At 38.3% G+C, this 21,590-nt stretch overlaps 1 protein-coding gene across 1 annotated transcript; it reads right to left on the bottom strand.

Moving 5' to 3' along the window:
• Positions 1 to 122: 122 nt before the first annotated feature.
• On the bottom strand, positions 123 to 20,648 carry LOC139954511 (zinc finger CCCH domain-containing protein 14-like). The gene is made up of 14 exons (XM_071954343.1): positions 20,469 to 20,648; positions 18,523 to 18,565; positions 17,802 to 17,916; positions 16,811 to 17,285; positions 15,869 to 15,996; positions 15,241 to 15,396; positions 10,945 to 11,180; positions 10,282 to 10,435; positions 9,428 to 9,801; positions 8,841 to 8,967; positions 8,508 to 8,671; positions 5,043 to 5,119; positions 2,802 to 2,905; positions 123 to 1,677 (listed from the first exon to the last, which is right to left on the bottom strand). The coding sequence occupies exons 1-14, from the start codon at positions 20,505 to 20,507 to the stop codon at positions 1,641 to 1,643; spliced, it is 2,229 nt and encodes a 742-aa protein (XP_071810444.1). The 5' UTR covers positions 20,508 to 20,648; the 3' UTR covers positions 123 to 1,640.
• Positions 20,649 to 21,590: the final 942 nt, after the last annotated feature.

Genomic DNA, 21,590 nt, shown 5'->3' with positions numbered 1-21,590 from the left:
AATTCTGTTTTTCATTTTCTGTCTATTACTTGTTTTTAGTTTTTATATTCCCATATTCTTTATTTTTTATTTTAAAAATGTGATTTATTGTTTTAAATTTGCAAGGGTTTTCAGAAAAAAATTGATTCCCGACTCAACACAAATAGTTTTTGTCAACATACACATCTTTTATTTTGAACAAAAATACATTTATACACATTTCCCATTATTTTTAATATTTGTAAAAACACTAATGCATGCAGTTTCTGACAATTTGTATATCTGTGAATGAATGGACACACTGATAGCATTTCGAGGGCAAACCTAATTTGTTGTGCAACATGATTACATGAACTCCACTTGAGACCCTATGGCGTTTTCGAAATCACGGTTTGAGCTTGGAAACTGGCCTTGGGCCTGTCGACAGCCCGTAAGGAAAGCGCATGTTTTCAAATTGACTAGCGGAGCCTTTAAGCCCAAGCCCAAGTCTTTGTTTTAAAAAACGGCCTATGTCAAATTTGTCAAAGTTTACTATTCTATTAAATTCACATACTGCTATTTAATCTTTTGAATTAACCTTTTTTTTACACAAAAACATAGTAATGTCACCCTTGTCATAAACAATGAATGATTAAATCCGAAACTCAACATTTTGAAAGTTGATTTTCAGTTTCTTACTTCATCAAAAATGGACACCGTTTTTATTTTGTTCAACCCCTCAAAATATTGTTTTGTTCCCCGAAAGATTACTTCGTTCCCCTCCAAAATAATACGATTTGTTCCATTCAAATATTATCTCTTTCCAATGTAAATTATATTTTGTTCCCTGAAATACGAATTACTTCGTTGAAATATTATATTACTTTGTTCCCGCGAAATAATACTTTGCAGGAACTATATATGTTTTGAGGGAATGGAATAAAAAGTAAACAAAAATTTGTCCCTTTTCGGGCTTAAAGCTTCATTACAACTACATGACGAGAGCTGTCATAAATAAAAATAACTGCGACATCAAACTTGACTTAAGTTGAGTCTCAACCGATTTTCATGTACAAAAATTCCAATTGTTTGAAAAAGATATTTACATGTATATTTTTGTCAAAAAGGTATGTGGAGCTAAGTTCTATCCGTGTAATGTTTACAAGGTGTCATGGTGCGATCTGCAGCTAACCAGAAAACACCAGGGTGAAAACATTCATCCCATAAGTACCTTGCTAATTAAGGACCTGGGGTGGACTTCACAAAGAGTTAAGACTTGTCTTATCTCGCGGTTAGGACGAGTAATACTCTCATCCTAACAAGAGATAAGCTTTAAGTTTTAAATATCTCCTAGGACTAGTCCTAAGTTAGGACGTGTGTCCCAAACTCTTAAATCGGCCCCTAGTGTCCGAGGCACTGGAAAGGACCAGTGGTTGACAATATCAAGATTATGTACCGCTTTGGTCATTCATATTCCACTGAACAATGTACACGTGCCTTTGTACCACATCATGTAATTAGTTATCAACCAATAAAAGTACACAATAATTTGTCTTGTATAACCGTCTGTTTTGTACAGAAGGAAAACCAATATGGGTGGTCCTTTTCTTAAATGATTGAATAAAAGAAGAAGCAAAACCACTGCCTTTATACACGACATAACCTTTATAGAAAATACTGGTTTAACTCGGTGTGCCTTTTGCTGAAAACTGCCTTTCACTGTAAAGAAATAAAGAAATAAACTGATTAAATTCATTGCACCTCCATTACATACCATCAGTATTTATCTTAGTTTGCAACATAACTGTGTAAACTGTGTGGATTTCACTAGTCTTATCTCGAGTTAGGACCAGTTACTTGCCAAACTTAGGACTAGCCATACATTTTGTATACCTCCTTAACTCTTTGTGAAATTGGTCCCAGGACACCTTTGGTACTTGTCAAAGACCTGTATTCTCTCAAGGTGTATCCCTCCTAACATACGCATAAAACAACTAACCTGTGAAATTTTTTGCTCAATTGGTGGTCGGATTTTCAAGAAGTTGAGACTCTCCTGAAAACATCGCTCAGTGTTTTCACTTTTTTTTTGCTAAAAAAACTTGATGACTAATGAAGCTGAAACTTCTACAGGTAAATTTTATTACATTCATCTTCATTCACAGTGATTGGGGATATACATAATGGCCAAAAACTTGATGTACAAAAGGTATCTAAACCCTTCAAGGGACTGGACACTTGATAACAAGCAATGGAGAACTGTTGATTAAAAGACTTCAGGACTGAGGCCCTTTAATATGCATCTGAAAGCACACAATATTGTGCAACAAGGGTGTTTTAAAGGCAGTGGACACTATTAGTAATTACTCAAAATAATTATTAGCATAAAACCTTTCTTGGTGACAAGTAATGGGGAGAGGTTGGTGGTATAAAACATTGTGAGAAACGGTTCCCTCTGAAGTGCCATAGTTTTGGAGAAAGAAGTAATTTTCCACGAATTTGATTTCGAGACCTCAAGTTTAGAACTTGAGGTCTCGAAATCAACCATCTAAACGCACACAACTTCGTTTGACAAGGTGTTTTCTTCTTTCATTATTATCTCGCAACTTTGATGACCGATTGAGCTCAAATTTTCACAGGTTTGTTATTTTATGCATTTGTTAAGATACACCAACTGTGAAGGCTAGTCTTTGACAATTACCAATAGTGTCCACTGCCTTTAACAAATGTTCACATATCTGTTATTTTATACATACGTTGAGATACACCGAGTGAGAACACTGGTCTTTGACAATTACTAAATGCGTCCAGGGCCTCTAAGAAATTCAAGCCACAGGGGAATTCACCTTATATGCGATTGCTTCGTCCATTTAAGGGCGGCACCAGTTGCCACTTTGGGATGAGTGAAGAGACAACCAGACCTAGTACAAGCTCGACCGTACATACACATCTGCAGGAATCAAGAAAATACATTACATATAAATGAGAAGCTATCACAAAATCAAAAGAAAGTATATATAAAGGTTCTTCAAGAATTTTTACTCTTGTTGTTATAAATAATTCAGGTTGTCTATACAAGTGCACCTGTATATTTGTTTACTATAGAGCTATTTGTTCAGCGCCCTAGAGCATGTCAACAAGATTAGGGCACAATTATAAGTTTTAGAACTATTATTTATTTTTGCCCCAAAATTGCAATTCTAGTGATATGGCCATTATGCTAATTAGTGTTACTATGAAACTATTACATTAGGTCCTCAAACTTGCTGAACTGTTAACAGTAATTTAATCCTTTGTACACAAATCGCTATGCTTAGTGTTTTTTAACACATGTGTCGGTTTCATGGTTTGACTGAAGGAATGTACAATTTAAATTTCACACAGACGTTAACATTAAAAGAGCTTTATATGTAGGCCTATGTAATCAAGAAAAGCCTGTAAAAAAACCCAGTATTGCCCTGAAACTAGCAACCTGGATGTTAACCAAACATTTAAGAGTGGCTCCAGAGTCAAGTTAGGTATTAACCTTGTGAAAGAGGAAACATTGATTCACATATGTCAACAAAAACAAATCAAAACAAAAAGAAATGCAAAACGAGAATACATTTCTATCAACAAAATATGTTTACATCAAAATATCACACAAAAGCATCTATTTGGTCTCGGAATCCATCACTGCAATTACCTATCTTTCTGAAAAAGTTTATATACTCAGCGCCTTGAGTACCTTGTTTGGTAGTTACGTGCACTATATAAGACTTCGATATTATTATCATTATCTATTATTGTGTAAAAAGGAGGTTTGATTATTTCGAGTGCTGTCCAACACTTCCGGTTTCAAAGCTAATCATAGCGATGAATTTCTATGTTTGGATCAATTTAGTCCCAGGATGTTTAAATGAAAAAAACATATACAAGGGCATGACAAGCAATTTTCTGCAGGTAGCTTTTGCAGTCTTTAGTTCCTGTACAGGGAATGACGTACGACAGATGCACAATAAGTGCACCTACTCAAATGTTATATGAAATGCTTTTACGAGGGACAAAACTCCAAGCCTAAATCTAGTTCAACTGTGTTTAATAATAGAAGACATAGACCAGAGTCAATACAGGACGAGAGCTCGTAATAACGGGAGTCGACTGTACACAAACATTTCACATCAAATGAAGACACCGCATTGCTAGCAATAGAGAAGTATTCAAAATGAGATACATGAAGTAACAAATCTACAACAATCCTCAAATAAATGTGGACACTGTTGCACAACTTCTTGATGACAAACTCAAAATGTAATTAATTTTAAAACAACCAAATGGCAGCACAAAAGGTGAATTAGAGTTTAAATTACACAGATAAAAATGGCAACAACGCAAAACAGGGGATACATAAATACATCTATAAAGGTGACAATAAATATAAATATGATTAGGTCACGTTAAAATGTATATATAAATATTTATGTCTCTTGTTCTTGTTTGTATGTTATCAATTTTAATTTCTATGTATTACAACCCATAGCTCATTTAATCTGTCATATAATAACAGTATGTATTGGAGCTTGTTGTATTGATGTATGCTGTTGCTGATAATTGTTGTTGAATAAACGGAGTAGTATAACTCCACATCAAGAGAAAAAAATATATATAAATATGATAAAACATAAAACATTACAAAAATGCACAGGGTATCATGACGAACCTCCTTTACATTGAAAGCCCACTATGAAATACACCATCTTAAAACCAGGGATCCCTCGCTATTCCACATAGTAGACATAGTAGACATAAGCAAATATAAGCTCCAATCTACTATTGATTCATTTAGCTCTATATTTAGGCACCATATATTTAGTTGCATGTGGGAGTTCCATACTGTGAGTTCTGTTGCTATATAAGGGAACCAACCAGCATATCTTTCAGAAGTACTGCACTCCAAAGCAATGTTTGTACACACATAATAAATTAAATAATAAACTACAGCATTTCTGTCTGGAAGAAGTAAAAGATTAAGTTCATTATAAAATGATGATGTCTATCATACAGGGTTCATACAACAGTGAGTTGTACGCGTTGTAAAATGGCCTTACCTTTGGGTGAAGGAAAGAACAGTTGACATTTGTGCAGTTTGGGTGAAATCTGCACACTTTGGCAACTTTCTGAGGCACTGAAAAAAAAAACCATATAAACAAAATCATTAGCTGTTGCAAACTATAAAAGCTAAGGTTTTATTGTTTCACTGTTGGTTATAGTTGTTACAGTCCAGTAGTTTATTTACATATAGACGAAAACCATAACATAACTTGCGTGCATACCGCCAGGCAAAACCTCTGTGTTTTGGCAGCCGGCTGGAAAGTTTATGCAATTTTACCGTGCCTACGCGTCTTTTTGCGCTGCAAAACATGACGTATACAGTGTTTTGTCAACAGAGGGCGGTTGGAATGTAAACATAAGTCACATCGTCTATATATTATCCTGTTGTTTATTATTTATTTTATTTTTTTACCTTCATTGCACAAATACATTTAAAAAATGACATCGGTGCAAAAGGGAAACCCCAAACAGACACACTAAATGGGGACCCTTGTTCACACATCAAAACGGAAAGACAAGGGACAAACTCAACTACAACCAAAGAAAACAAAGAAATACTAGTAAAAGTAAAACATTTCACAAAGATGATGGATAAAAAATATACAGGTGAACCGTTCTATCCAAACTAATCAACACTGGCTGGTGGCTAGTGGCCATGGAGGCCAGATTTAAAAAGAGAAAGAACTTGTGATTCATGTGGTTGGGTGGAGTTACATTGTGTTTACGATCCTTTGTTAAAACCTACCCTTCCATGTCTTGCACCAGTCATGCATTAGAATAAAAATTTAATTCAGAACCAGAGACAAATAAGATTCAGTATGTTTTATTTCTCTCAAATATTTCGGTCTTAACATTAACATTTTCAGCCTTGGCAATAAAGTAAAAGACTAATCCAGACTTTCAAAATTTCCTGCGTAGATTCTAAAACCAAGCTCACCTCATTCCCAGATGGCTTCTATAATGATAATAAAATCTAGCGCACGTGTCTACCAACAAGGTACTCAAGTCTCTTATATAGAAGGAGAGGTATAAATTGTGATAAATCAAACTATGTACAAGTGGACATGGTTGCCGGAGGAATAAGGTCACATTTTACCCTCAGAATAATACAGCAAACAAATATATCCTGCACAAATCACATGGAGCTTTCTATTTATACTTAAAAGCTGCATAAACACTTTAAAGAATACCTGCAAAAGTGCAATCGCTGCAGCTAGTCCATAATGGGTCCTGTGAGCTAGCCCCATGAAAGGATAGAACAGCTTTGTATTGGTTCTGCTTTATTGTTGCAAGAATCTTTCTACCTTGTGTAAGAATCTTAGCAAAGGGTGGTTTCAAGAAAATATTGACTGCTTTCTTATTCATGGTAAGGTAATTCTAGCTTCCCTCCAACAGTCATCCCTGGAGCATTATATTGCCCCTGGGTTTCCCCTCAAGAAAAGCAGCTATAAACTGTCAACATTTGTAGGCTACATCTAGCGATATATATTTCATAAAAACATTTCTAAAGAAATTTAAATAGAGCCCAGATAAACTTACCAATAATAAAAAAATATTTTTTAGAGCGCTTTTACAAAGGACATCAAAGAACTCAAGATTGGAGAAATACAATATAGCATGTTGTGAACAAGAAGTGTCTAAGACGCTTCCTGAAAATAATGATGCTGATAGGAACGGTGTGAAAAGAACATAGTCAGCAGAGGGGCTAAAATTCCTCAGAAAATTCTTTATTTCCTGGGAATTGGCTCTGTAAAGGGAAAAGGCGTTTGGTTTCAAATGAAACTCAATGACCTGCATTTGGCAGCTCCCGGTGCACATTATTCCCCTACCTTTTTTAAGGATACTTGTTTCGTAAAACTGTTTACTCTCAACTCAAGAAATTGTTATCATAACTAACAAATGCAATCTATTTAAAATTTCAAGATTACTTATAATTTGTAATATTCTTAAAGCATGGACACTTCATGAGTTGCATTTAAATACTTCATTTGATTTATATCTCTACTGGGCAATTTAAACCAATAGTGTTAAATCCTTTCATCCAATACCTAAAGGATGTTAAAGTATTGGATTTTATGTGGACTGAAAAAAGAAAGGAAAAAAAACACACACTGACGTCAACTACCTTCAGGTATTGATAAAACAGAAATATCACAGAAAAACACCATAGAGATGGACAATAACATCTCAGCGGGTTTGTGGTCGGAAAAGGAAAAAAAGCCCACTCCTGAAGATTACTCGACTGTCACAATCCCGTCTGAAATTACCCATCATTCTAAATGAAACCTGATACCAGATTTGATTGACTTTGAGATAACTAGGCTCTACACAGCCAAGCTCCAGGGACCTCTTGCCAATCTCAGCGCCCTCTTTAGAAAACACTTACATTGTCAAGCTTACTTTAATGCTCCGCGATCTTCCACAAACCTGAGCAATTTTCTAATTTAAACAGGCATGTGGGGGGGGGGGTGGGATGGTATTTTTAGCCTATCCTAAGCAATTGCTGGCAGGACTCAATTCCAATTTAGCCTTAAAAAAGGATCAAACTTAATAAGGAGCGAAGAGCTAGTCATGATTGGCAATGATAGTTTTTTTGTATAAGGTGCATACATCGCGTTTAACACAGAAAAAACACAAGTAGGACTGTTCTTCATCGTCTACATAATGTAGTGAGAATTTGATTGAGATAAATCTTTGTACATGTACAGAACATGTACTTGCTGACGAATTCTCCACAGATGTATATTCTAGTGAAGTGTACGCAATGCATGTAATAAATAATGTGGACGCACACCCATTCCCTTTTCAAATCCGACAAACAATGCCGTTTCTCAATACTAATATGCCTTAGTTTATCGGGCGACGGAAGTTCAATTTCACTTATATCCAAAGTTTGACCTTACACCTTTAGGACCTACCCCCCGATTATTAATTCAAATTTACACTGAACTCAGAGGAAATAAATTATGTTTTTAAGTGAAAAATCTGGAAATCCGGACAAATTTGGGAAGATTCTTGTGCCTGTTGCACATCAGCAGTGCACATACTCTTCGCTTTATTAATACTCAAATCAAAACCAGAAAAGGGGGGGGGGTTGCAAGGGTCCGAGTGCCGAAAGCATCAAGATGCTTGTTGTGATCCAGATTTTTGTTGTGATAGGATACCTGATCTCCAGTAATTTGTGTTGCAATATCGACGACTACATTTACAAAGTCAGTGTCACACTAGGATTTGAAACTTTGCATGGTGGTCTGCGGTAACACCCTGGCCAAATGTCTCTTCTTGAGTAGTAACCAATCAACACATAAGATATTTTTGTAAGTTTATTTATTTATGTTTACAGTTACGTAATGATATGTTTTGCTTTACTCTGTAAATAAATGTAACTGTCGTTATTCTTTTATTAGTATGGAAATAAATGTATTCTTGAATTGAATTAAAGATAGAGCAGGAATAGTTACCTGGTGTAGGTGCGACAATAAGGGTCGGGCTGACTGGACCCTGAGATACTTGTTTCCTTGTTGCATGGGTGAACGGACAGTTGGTTCTGCTGCAGCGGGCACCGTACTTGCAGTTGGGATGGATAAATAAGCATTTGTCTCCAAATTTACACTTTGGGAAGGTCCTGTTGGCAATCGAGAGACAATATTAAAGTTCTTGGTTAATTACTCTGATACAGGATCCTTAAAAGGTAATTAGATGAGTTGATCAGCTCCATATAAAAACATTAAGAGTAAAAAACATTAAATATTTCAAACCGAAAATGTTCTGTGAATAGAAAAGGGATAACCAACCTGCAAGGTGTTGTTGGATGAACGTATATGCAGTCACTACCTTTCCTGCAGGCAGGCCAAAACAAACAGCGTTCGTTGGTTGATAGTTCTTTCTTTACGGGACTAACCTCTTCCTTCTCAAACTGCTCTGTAAGTTTAAAAAAAATTAAAATAAATTCCGTTTACAATCGGTGATAATTAAAATAAAAACAAAACAAATCATGCACATGTATACTCCATTTCATTTCTATTATTAACTTTGGTTGCGAAGCCAAGGTAAAAGCAGAACCTTGGAAACTTCATAAATACACACTGGTATCATTTACCTCATCAAATTTAATTCACAGTACATACAAGGAAAAAATCTTAGTTAAGACACAAAACAAAATTTATTTTGATAATGTTGACAAATGATTGGCAAAAGGTGACCAAAGTTTCATGTACTCATGAACCAGACAATGAGGCCAAAATTAAAACCTGACAAGCAAAAGAAGAATTGCTTCAGAAAATGACAAACTGATCCCCCAAAATAATATTATGCACTTAAGCATAACACAAGCTAAAAAAACCTGTAAAAAACAACAACACAGCCACACAGCCCAATCTACCTTGTGTTTCTTCATGCATTTTTTCAGGATGATGTGTCTGTCTTGAATAGACGTGGATGTCTTCTTCCATGGAGTAATCCTGCAAAGCCCGCTGTTCAAGCAGTTGATTCTTTTGCTGCAGTAGAGCGGCTTCCTGCTGCGCTAGCTGCAACCGCTGCTGCAGTACATGCTCCTCTTCTGCCTGCTGTGTCTGCTGCTGCTGCTGCTGCATGTTGACAAAGTCAGCATACATGGAGCTGTTGTCGATGGTCCTGGTGAAGGAGGAGAGACGAGGTGCCACCCTGGCTGACTTCCTCTGCTTGGTGTTGGCTTTAACAGCACCTTCTAACGTGACGATGAATTTGGGGCTCACTGGTCTAGTGGGGGAGGTCTCGCTGTAGGAAGGTGAAACGGATATATGTTTACAGATGATACAATCAAAAAGGAAAGTGTCTACAAGGCTATGTTTAAATGCATAAATGGTACAAGTGGTGTCAATCAGCTATTGTTTGACCAGACTGTCTTGCTCCTTTAGGGACTGCTAGCCAGGGCAACTGTGATAAATGCAGTCACTGGTGATGAGGACAGGTGTTTGGAGGGCAGCTCAACACACACAGGCTGGACTTACAATCAAGTCCATCGAGAGTATGTCTGCTCGCACTCGACCATGACCAGAGTACAGCAACGTTTAACCTGCACTAAGGGCAGGGGACCACAAAATGGCTTGGGGCTTGGTTCGTCAATATAGCCATGCAGCCATGATGTAAACTTTGACCAATCTACACTTCCCATTGATATGTCAGTTTGTGACGTTGATTAATTTGAAACTACTCATGGTTGTAATGCCATGGGGGGGTCTGTACAGTAAAACTCACCTATGGCTGCTGTCAACTACCCCTGGAGTTGGTGTATAGGTAGGCTGCTCCGCCTTCTTCACTACATTCTCATCTCGTATAACATAGATCACTGGTTGGGATGGCATTTCTGTTTCCATACAGATTTGTCTAGTATCAAGCACCTCATTGTCATCTGACATTAAACAGCACACAGTGTAAGAGTTATTATTAGTTCAATTCTTTACTAGTGTTCCTTTATGACGTTTACTATTAGAAACAGAACCCAGAGAAAACTGCTTGACTTAGTTGAGAGACCATCTAGTAGATATTGTTTGTTGGTGAGAATACTGATCTCTGTCAATGCGCTGTATTTTTTACCGGGTGAGGGCAATCTCAATAGTATTTTCATCACTTCCAGGGGTATAAGCCGTTCGCCCTGCCCAATTTTAATAGGAGCTCTTTCACTTTTGTTGCGCAATAGTTTAAGTTGCTTGAGAGGTGGATTGTATCGTCTCCTTTTTTAGTCTTATTGTCCATGATGTCTGTGGTGGAACGTGTTCCAGTCTTTAATAACTGTTTTGGGTTTGAATGAATATACCCCAGGAAGTGAAACAAGTATGTTTGAAAGCGCCCTCATGTGGTCAAAAATACGGCGCATTACCAAAGGTGTCCAGTGCCTTTAATAATTAAAAACATTCCCACCTTGCTCCTCATCATCAGCATAATATTCCTCCACCTGCTGTGAGGTTGAGCTGTCTGAAACTGTGATAAACTCCTGGGTGTCATAATCTCGCTCGGATAGTTCCATCATCTTTGAGCGGGATACCAGACCTGGTGCTGGCTTTTCAAGAGTGAGCCTTGATTTGATACTTTGCTTCGCAGCATCGTTGACGGCTTTCAAGAGGAGGTTTCTTCTTGGAACTGACGACTGTAGTTTCCTTTATTGGGGTTTAGAAAAACAAGAACTGAATTAGGCTAAGCAGCTACATGCCTTGAACACATTTTCTAATTTTATGCCACATAAGCCACTTCCACACTACACTCTAATCCTGAGAATGTTTAATACAGAGATAATTTGGATTAAGTGGAGCGTTGGCATTCACACTACACTTCTCAGGACTAAAAACTCCCCTGATTAACAAACACAGCACTGGCCTCATCCGTGAAAAATTTAACCCTGCCAAGGACCAGGGTTAATCCACCAATCTCAGTGTTAGTATGGAACTTGGCTAATGTTTCTCTTTGTTAGATATTGCAGTGTGAAAGGAATCTCTGGGTCAGTTTTAATCTATAAGACTTTTTACACATGCTACCAAGTTGCAAATATCCAAGGTCTAGTACATGTTCATGTAGGTAGTGTAAAAAGTGCTAGATGTAATGTTTGTGTAAAAAACAAAACAATGTCATTGCACTTCATTGATAAGCATACTACACATATCATGTAATAATTCAGCTACTATTGCCACATTATTGTTGACAACTTTGAGGCTTTTTAATTCAACACATCATACAAAGACCCAATAGGTGTAAAACCAAGACTATCAGGCCCTGACGATAACTCTTCCAGTACATCAGGCCTGAGTACATTGAAACTGATTGTAATAAATCATGACTCAGAAGTGCAACAAGAAAAACAGAAATGACAAAAACCAGGAGTAAAATAAGTTCTTTGTAAATTCGGTCACAAAAAGTTTTGCTTCAAGAAATTGATCAGCACAGTTTTGTTTGACTCTTGACTCAAACTCAAGTCCAACTTGAGCCACATTATCGATAACTCGATCAATGAAGAAGACTCGGCCATCTGGGCCAAATTTCATAGAGCAGCTAAGCACAAAAATTTGCTAAGCATGAAATTTCTTCCTTGATAAAAACAGGATTACCAACCAAATTTTTACATGATTTTCAGGATAAACAAAAAAACAGCTGAACACCAGTAACAAGCAATATGCAACAAACGGAAATTTGGTTGGTAACCCTGTTAATATAAAGGAAAAAATTTCATGCTAAGCAAATTCTTGTGCTAAGCAGCTCAATGAAATTGGGCCCAGAAAACAGAGTTGGGACTCAGACTCGAGGTTTATTCAAACATTAATTTGTTTGTAAAGAATCGAAGAGTGAAATCTGAAGAGTTAGATACAACTTCTCAAGCAGTTGTGAGCTTCAGGGTTTCATTGACATTTCAACCAGCCTCCATTAGGGGACTCGAGAAGACACAGAAAGGTTAAACTACTTATTATTGTTTCTTTTTGCTTAAAGACACTGGACACTATTGGTAATTGTCAAAGACCAGTCTTCTCATTTGGTTTATCTGCAACAAATACACAAAATAAAAAACTTGAGAAAATTTAAACTCAATTTGTCGTCTAAGTTGCAAGATAATAATGGAAGACGAAACACCCTTGTCACAAGAAGTTGTGTGCTTTCAGATGCTTGATTTCGAGACCTTAAAATCAAAATCAAATTAAAAATAATTAATGGAAAATTACTTTATCAAAACCTACATTACTTCAAAGGGAGCTGTTTCTCACACTGTTTTGTACTATCAACAGCTCTCCATTGCTTGTTACCAAATAAGCCTTTGAAATACATTAGTTTGTTTTGGAAAATGGACCTCTCATCTACAATCAAAGAGACCAACATGTAGGTCCCAATACATTTGTTTTCTTCTTCATTCATCCCTATACCTAATTTTGTACAAATATCTGTCAGGATTTTCTATTGCATTATTATTTTTCCAGAATATCTTTAAATTTAGGTGTCACATGATTCCGACTGCAATCTTTCCGACTTGTAACTCAGACTCGACCCGAACAATTTAATTTTTTGATTAGACTCAACAATGAGGACACAAAGCCACAACCGAATCCTTTTAATGGTTCACCTAAGAATTCAATGGAAACCTCACATCTTAATTAACTGACATGTAAATAAATATCTCTAAATAGAACTTCACGAAGTACGTGAATTGTGTGAAACACGTGTTCTGTACATGTGACCGATAATCTTCTTGAAGGGACGACTGGCTTTGTTGTGCTATTTTTGCTACAAATTAGACCCAATCAACACCAAAATTTTGAAGGTCTTCCAGGAGTAGAGCAGAATATCCCTTACAGAAACCCTTGAATTTGGCCGTTTTCCAATCATCTCAAAAATGCCTGTGGTCGTATGATTTCTGAAAGATATTTTTTGTTCAGATAAAGCACCTAATCTTTGGAGTCAGTTTTACTTCTGTTTTAATGATGACCATATGTTCAGATTATGGATAATTGGGGCTTTAGAGTTATTAAACAGTTACAAATAAACCCAAACTAAGGATTTTAATTGAGAGAGCTCAAAGGAAGTGTGTTCCACAGTGCAAAGCCTTGTTGTTAGCAGGACACGAGGCAATTAGCCTTTTTTGAGGGTTCTGTGGACCACTATAATTAGTTCTCTGTTTGATACAGACAAATTTACCCAAACCTTACAGTGTCAGTGTCCACCAGCTTATCTCAAAGGGCTTATATCCCAGCCAGTGCTGCAGCCTCCCTACCGCGGGCACCTCTCTCGTATCGTTACCTCTTGTCACTAACCCCAGGGAGGGGAACACAGAAAATCAACGCTAATTGGCTGTTTTGCATGCACACTTGTTAACAACTTTCCAGCGCTAATAAAACCCTAGGGCACTTGTCGGGCGTGTGGCAAACGCTTATAAAAATGCACATATTTTCAAAATGATTGTGTTTTTCATGTGGTCACCTATTGCTCCATGGGTCACCACAAAATGTAGGCGTATTACCAGGGCGTTCTGCGTAGTCTGCGTAGTCTGCGTAGTCTGCGTAGTTAAAACACTTGCATAGTGTTTTAACTTTGTATAGAAATGTCATTTCTTCTTCTTAGTGACTAAATGGATCCAGTAAGTCATCGAGGGAGGGGGGGGGGGGGGTGAAAGCGGCTTTCATTGATGTGTGACATCATACAACATACCTGCCAACAATTGACATTTTGAAAAAGGGACACAAACCATGTTAGAGCTGATCGTCCAATGGCAGGGAACTCAAGGGTCTAGCTGCCCATGCAAGGGCACAGCTGGGATTGGTCTCTTTTAGGCCTGCAACAGCTTACCCAGACCTCTGACTTGAAGAATAGTTCCCTCAGGTAACAGCATCGTCTTTTTCACTGCTGTTTATTAGTTGGGGGCTTTTGCTCAGTGTAAAATCAATGTATGCTCCACCCCTACATATTGGAACTTCTCGGTATTTAGGTGGTTTTGTCTTCCCCTTAAACATTAAGACAGTCCAGGGCAAAACATGACAGTTGGCTACAGCCATTTAGAAGGGAGGGAGGGGCTTCAAACCCTTCTTGATTAAAGGCAGAAGACACTATTGGTAATTACTCAAAATAGTTATTAGCAAAAAACCTTACTTGGTAATGAGTATTGGTGAGCTGTTGATAGTATAAAACACTGTGAGTAGCAGCTCCCTCTGAAGTAACGTAGTTTCCACAACTTTGATTTTGAGACCTCAGAATTAGATTTTGAGGATTTTTAGGTCTCGGGATCAAGCATCTGAAAGCACAAGTACAGCTTCGTGTGACAAGGGTGTTTTTTCTTTCATTATTATCTCACGACTTTGAAGAACAATTGAGCTCAAACTTTCACAGGTTTGTTAATTTATGCGTATGTTGAGATACTCACAGTGAAATGACTGGTCTTTGACAATAACCAAAGGTACCCAGTGTCATTAACAGCTACATGTTACCAAGATGCATCAGGGGGAAGTCCTTAGAAGACATGGCTTTATCTACAAATGTTTAGTAACAGTTTTGGGGTAACCTAGGTAGCATAAGATTTAAACGTGGCATCTTTTCGTTGCTCTACCATCTACAGCTACTGGTGAACGAAACACAGAGGTCAGTGGTTTAAACTCCACAACAATCAATTCAAGAAAAAAAAATCAAACTGCTTTCACACATAAAAGTTAGTTTCCTTTGAGTTCTACAAAAGTGAGAAAATCGCTTTACCTAACAATCTTGATGCGTCTTGGTCCTGCCTGTGTGGTTTTGGGCGGTTCTTTCCTAGTCAGTGTAGAGAGGACTTGACTAGTAGAAGCTTCTGCAGCGCATACAGCCTTCTTCAGTAAGGAGGTGTTGGCCTGCTTGGCCATAGGGAGTGTTGGTCTGCAACACAAAGGAGATGAGAAGTGTGGTAAGTTTTTTTTTGTTTTTTTTATCTAGGCAGAACACAAACGCCACACACAGAAAAATAGAAATACAAAACAGGACTACAGATAAATTTAGAAGGTCCCTGTGAATGTCAATAGTATATTTCATGGGATGGATCTATTGTTCAGGGCCCAATTCCATGGGTCTGCTTACTGCCGAATTCTGCGCTTGTGCGATTCCCCGCTTGACATGCTAGCGCTGAATTTCTGCGCTAGCCTTGTAAGCGTAGAATGCCTAGAAATGTGGAGTACGCACACGTACAAGCCAAAATTTGCCACTAACCCGTGAAATACGCTTGCCATAAGCACAGAATTCCCCGCTTCCGTAAGCGCCGTTTCTGTGCTTACGGTAAGCAGAGTCATGAAATTGGGCCCAGGTCAAGTGTGGCAAAATGTAAGAATTCATAGAATGAGGAAAATTAGCAAACCTTCTTTGTGGAAGGACAGTGCTGGCCACTTTCTTTCCAAAGCTAGAAGGTTCATCACTGTCTTCATCCTCCTGGACATTCAAAACTTGACCAATCACAGAGCCGGGTGCCTTGCGCTTTCGTGAGGTCTGCAGCAAAATGCACATAAAATTAAAGTTTTAAAATGCTACATTGAAAAAAGCATGGTCAGGAATGAACATAGACAAGGGTGAAATTTGATGAGTGTGAACATACATGTACTGCACCTGGGTTTTTCCTTATTTAATAATAACGGCCATATCTCGTTGGGCCCAACCATTGTTCTTAAAGTGCAAGCTTCAGGCATTATGCCAGGTTTCCCAAACCGTTTGTGTTATGGGGCCCTGCAATAAGTTGAATGGCCTTTTGCTGTGTTCTTTCTATGTGATATTTGAGACTCCTTATCATTAGCTGTGTCTAAGATCAATGCACAGTGGACAGTATTTTTATTTATTCTAGGAGAAAACTGTAATAATAATAATAATATTAATAATATCAAAGTCTTATATAGCGCACGTATTTACCAAAAAGGTACTCAAGGCGCTGAGTATATACAAACTTTCAGAAAGATAGGTTACTGCAGTGATGAATTCTGAGACCCAATTATTTAGCACCTTAAAAGGGTTTACAAGGTGCTACGGCGCATTAAGCAGCCTCAACCAGGAACACCGGGGCGAACCCCTTCTCTTTTCGATAAGTGCACTGGGTTCTTTTACATGCGTTACACAACACATGGGACCAACGGCTTTACGTCCCATCCGAAGGACAAAGCAATGGTTAAGTGTCTTGCTCAAGAACACAGTGTCACGGCTGGGGATTGTGCTGGGCGTTACATTGTATTTTGCTCCGAGTGCTGGACAAAAAATTGTGAGTCCTTGGTGCGCCCTGCCCAGCACCTCCCACCGTGGCTCCAACACAGATTACCTGAGTTGGTGATACTTTGTTTGTTGCCGAGTGATGATGGGATGACACTTTCTTGATGACTTCTTTTGGTTGCGACGATGTACGAGGCAATGCCTTGGGCTGGAGCGGTGCAATTACAGCAGACTGTCTCTTTGCCGTCTCTGAGTCCACCTCTTCCTGAGCAAGTTCTTCATCTAAGAAATCATTGGTTTCTGGCTTCAAGGAGATGACCACTTGGGTGGGTTCCGGCTTAGCTCCTTTCGCAGCAGCAAATGAAGGCATCGGTGCGGTTGGGAGCATTATCATGGTCGTCTCAACGGAATGCCCTGGTTTACTTGGCTGTGGATCAATAACCTTGGTTTGCTTTTGATGTGCTCCTGATGCTCCAGCTGCTTTCTTCTCTTTGATCTTTTTGGTTTTGGTGGTGCTTTCCTTGACTTTCTTTGGCTTTGGTTCTGAAGCTGGCTGCGAGAGCTTAGTGAGGACAGTGTGCAACCTGACACAAAGATATGATTTGATTTAGTCAATAGTTTCCAAATGTCGAAATGAAGGATTCAGAAGAAGGTCTGTCATGGCTGTAGGGACAAGCAACAGTTCTTTTCCACTGGGTTGAGCATTCAAATATTATCTAAGTCCAAACATGTTAGTGTGAAGTGACATAAGAGAGGAGGATATCGGAAAGACTGAGGTCATCTGTAGGCCTAGGGAATAAGGATTAATGTTTTTCATTTGGTCATCTGTAGAGCTCTGGCAGTCAACACATCAAGATTGGGGCCCAATTTCATGGCTATATTTACCCTAAGCAAAGAATCGGCACTTGCGGAAACAGGGAATTCTGCGCTTACTTGAAGCGTCTTTCATAGGTTAGAGGTAAATTTTGTCATGTGTCTGTGTGTGCGTGTACTCCACACTACTAGGCATTCTACACCCAGGAAAATGGTGATTGTTATTGCAGAGTTCGATGGAAAGCAGAGCCATGAAATTAGGCCCTGTACTCTTTGTTGGAACTTACCAGGACGTGAAAATCAATGTATTGTTCCCAAGAAACAGGGACAAGTCATCCGTCATCTGGGCCTCTGTTTTCTTGTTAGCAACCATCACCATGATATAATCTGGTAGTTCATCGTCTGGAGAAAAATCAATCATATTACAGGTTTTAGTTCAGTGCCTCAAGTCCGTTCACTCAGTTTTTAGACTTTTTTGGACAAACCTCACAGAACAACTTACAGTTTAGCTACATCGGTGTAAGGGTACATGTAATACCAAATACAATATTCTTTATCCTAGACCTGGAATTTCATCTTCGAAAGGGCTAGACCATTTTCATTTTGTACAGGGCACTTCCATCGGAAAATCTTAAAGTCAATGGGAAACTTTTGAAGGGGCTCCAAAGACGGGGGGTAACGGAGGCCATTGCCTGCGTGGTTTTCCAGGCTTGTTATCCCAACGGAAATTTAACAAAAGAGTTTTGCGGTACCCATTCCTAAAATGTAGGATTCGAACTGCCTTTAGGTATCGGGCAATGGTCTAGTTGGTAAAACATTTGCCCTAGAACGGCAAATTGTTGTGGGTTCGAATCCCACTCCAATAATATGCCTGTGCATTTATGTTCACAGAACTCGGGAAGGTACCGCGTCTACACTGCTTCACAGACATCAGTGTAAGGGTCAAACCAAGTGGTTAGAGTCTGATTTGATGCACACATTATCTGCAAACTTTGTATTTAAACTTACCCACATAAGATCCTAGATCAACAAGCTTGGCCTTTATTGCAGACTGAAATAAATGAAAAAATACACTAGTTTTATTTTGACATTCAAAGCACTTCCAGAGCAACTCCCTTAAACTGAACAGATTTTCGTCTACATGTATTTTAATCCTCATTTTCAGTTTCTCTAGTTAGTAGATACTCAGTATTTAAGCAATGTGATATAATTGGTCACTGACTTTGTGTGAACTACATGTACAAGTACAACAACACAAAACTTTCAACCTTTTAAAAAGGTAGAGTGTCATGGCTGAGTGGTTTTAAAAGAGCACCAAATTCAGGTTATATAGTGGTTAAGTCACCAAAGTGTGGGTTCGAATCCCGGTCGTGGCACTTGTGTCCTTGAGCAAGATACTTGACTATAGTTGATTCTCTTCACCCAGGGGTATAAATGGGTACCTGTGAGGATAGAGGTTGATTTGTGTATGAAAAGGCCTTAGGAACGCCACCGCAGCTCGGGGCTGAATACCCACAGGGGGCTGAGAAAGATTAAAGGAACACATTGCCTTGGATCGCTCGAGTTGGTCTTTGAAAAGTGTTTGTAACCGTTTGTTATAAAATGCATATGGTTAGAAAGATGTTTAAAAAGTAAAATTTTGACTCCCATAAATGGCCGACCGTGTTTGTTGACGAGGTAAAAGGAAAACCACGCAATTTCAAGTGATACTTGTGTGGATCATTATATTCTATTTTTAAAATATCTTTCTAATCATATGCATTCTATAACAAACGATTACATACACTTTTCAAAGACCAACTCGACCGATCCAAGGCAATGTGTTCCTTTAAAGGGATGCTATAGGCCCAATAATGTAGAGCGCATTGATATCATATGGTTATTTTGAAATGCGCTTTGTAAGAATTTGTTATTATTGTTATGAAAACCCGTCAAAGATTGTGCCATTAAGACAATGTAAGACGACAAAACAAACAGTAGTTTATACTATATTACAGTATAGTCCGACGCTTCAACCAGCTAGTAATTCATTTGCCTAGACAGACGTGAAATGCGCACCACATAATTTCACAACGTAACCTTTGTTCTAACTGGCATGCTGAGTAAATCAAGGTGCGCATCTCATGCCCATCTACTGAAGAGATAAATGAGCGCACTGAGTCAATCACTCTGGTCTTTGAGTATGACATTAGTAGATTGAAGCAGTTGATTGTAGTCGTATGATTGTCATGATTGTTGAATGTTGTTGTAAGGTTTCGAGTGGACCTGACTTTTGACAAGTAAAGTTTTCAAGCAAGTTGATTTATCAATTTGAACTAATGCACACTGGCGGCTCAAAAATAATTAAATTTTCTCAAAAAATATGTTTTTCAACAAATTTCTGTTGGGAAAGGGATAACTTTCCGTATGGCGCCACCACTTTTTCACTTATTTAACAAAAAAGGACATCTCATTCTCATTGAGGTTAATTAGATACTATTCATGCCGAATAAAAAAGTGGTGGCACAATATAAACGGAAACCTTTCCTTTTTATTTACCATGACACAGGAACATCTCAATCAATTGGATTTGCCATCCGTCTTGGGTCTACTCCTAGAACTGGAACAGTTTCTGTATGACGCCACCACTTTTTCATTCGATATGATATAATACTTTTTTAATAGTAGTATTTAATTTACCTCCTCAATGTCCCAATGGCAATGACTCAACAATGAGATATCCCTTTTTTCTTACGGAAAGTTATCCAGACTCAGTTTAGACTTTGCAATGTTAGTACATCTCTATAAAGACTAGATATAGTGTTGGTCCCCATATCCGAATCTTGTGGCCAAGGCTGCTAGGATTGCATGTCCCAGCATTTAAATACTAACAGCATAGATAGAGCCAGACGAGTTGGCAAAAATAGTATTAATTAACCATCTTTCTCTTTGCCGTTCCGGTAATATTTTCTCACCCTTATCTTTTGACTCATTTCACTGCTACCGATATCCATCGTCGATATATCAGTGCATAAAATCTCCTTTAATGTGCAAAACAAACCGGCTTGATTCTTGCTCTCTGCAGACCGAAGTGCTTGTCAGCTTGTTGTAGTTTGTACACAACGTACACAACATGCACATGTCCGTAGCAGTCGAGTGTACAGGTAGATGTTAGTTTCCAAACGCCAGGAGTCGATCGTTACACGTGAAAAGGATCCGAAATAACCACACTGTTAAGAACGCTTTTAGACTTGACCAAGTCCGTGCAGCATTTCTCGTGTTGCGAGTGGATGGGACCCACTGCAGGGGTACATACGTATCACTCTCCACGTTGCAAAACTTCTCAACACAAACGTACGTTATCAATTAAGTTAAGGCCAATCAAAGACTGGTCCATTCCCTTTCAGTACACAAGAGATTCATCTAGTTCTGCTGATTTTAATAATTAAGACCGAGAGTCCCCCTAAAATGCTTCATATACTGTGGCAAGTCACTTTGCCGTGCGTACAGTTTAAGAATTCATTTTATCATAGTTTGATAAAGCTCCATTGTATTTATTTGAGATTTTTAAAAATTAAAGACCACGCGAGTCCCTTTGCAGCGTAGGCTACTGTGCGTGTGTAAACAACGTTCACCGCTGTGCGCACAGTTTAAGATTTCATCAACGCCACGGGTCGATTTGTAAAACGGTTTATCAATACGTTATCATTCAAATTAGACCAATCAAAGACTGTCATTACCTGAACAAAGCATTCATGTAGCCTTACTGATTTTATTATTATTTTATAAAGCTCCGTTATATTTATTTCAGATTTCTGAAAATTACACACCACGAGTCCCTTTGCAGCATACTGTGCGCGTGTATTACACTGCTGTGCGCACAGTTTAAGATTTCATCAACGCCACGGGTCGATTTGTAAAACAGTTTATCAACACGTTATTCAAACGAAGCCAGTCGAAGACTGTCACTACCTAAACAAAGCATTCATGTAGCATTACTGATTTTATCATAATTTTATAAAGCTCCATTATATTTGTTTCAGGTTTTTGAAAATTACACACCACGAGTCCCTTTGCAGCATACTGTGCGCGTGTAC

The sequence above is a fragment of the Asterias amurensis genome, chromosome 1 (genome assembly GCF_032118995.1).
Source record: "Asterias amurensis chromosome 1, ASM3211899v1".
In the NCBI taxonomy this organism is placed as follows: domain Eukaryota; kingdom Metazoa; phylum Echinodermata; class Asteroidea; order Forcipulatida; family Asteriidae; genus Asterias; species Asterias amurensis.
The sequence above is the reverse complement of the archived record's forward strand: the minus strand, read 5'-3'. Positions and strand labels throughout refer to the sequence as shown.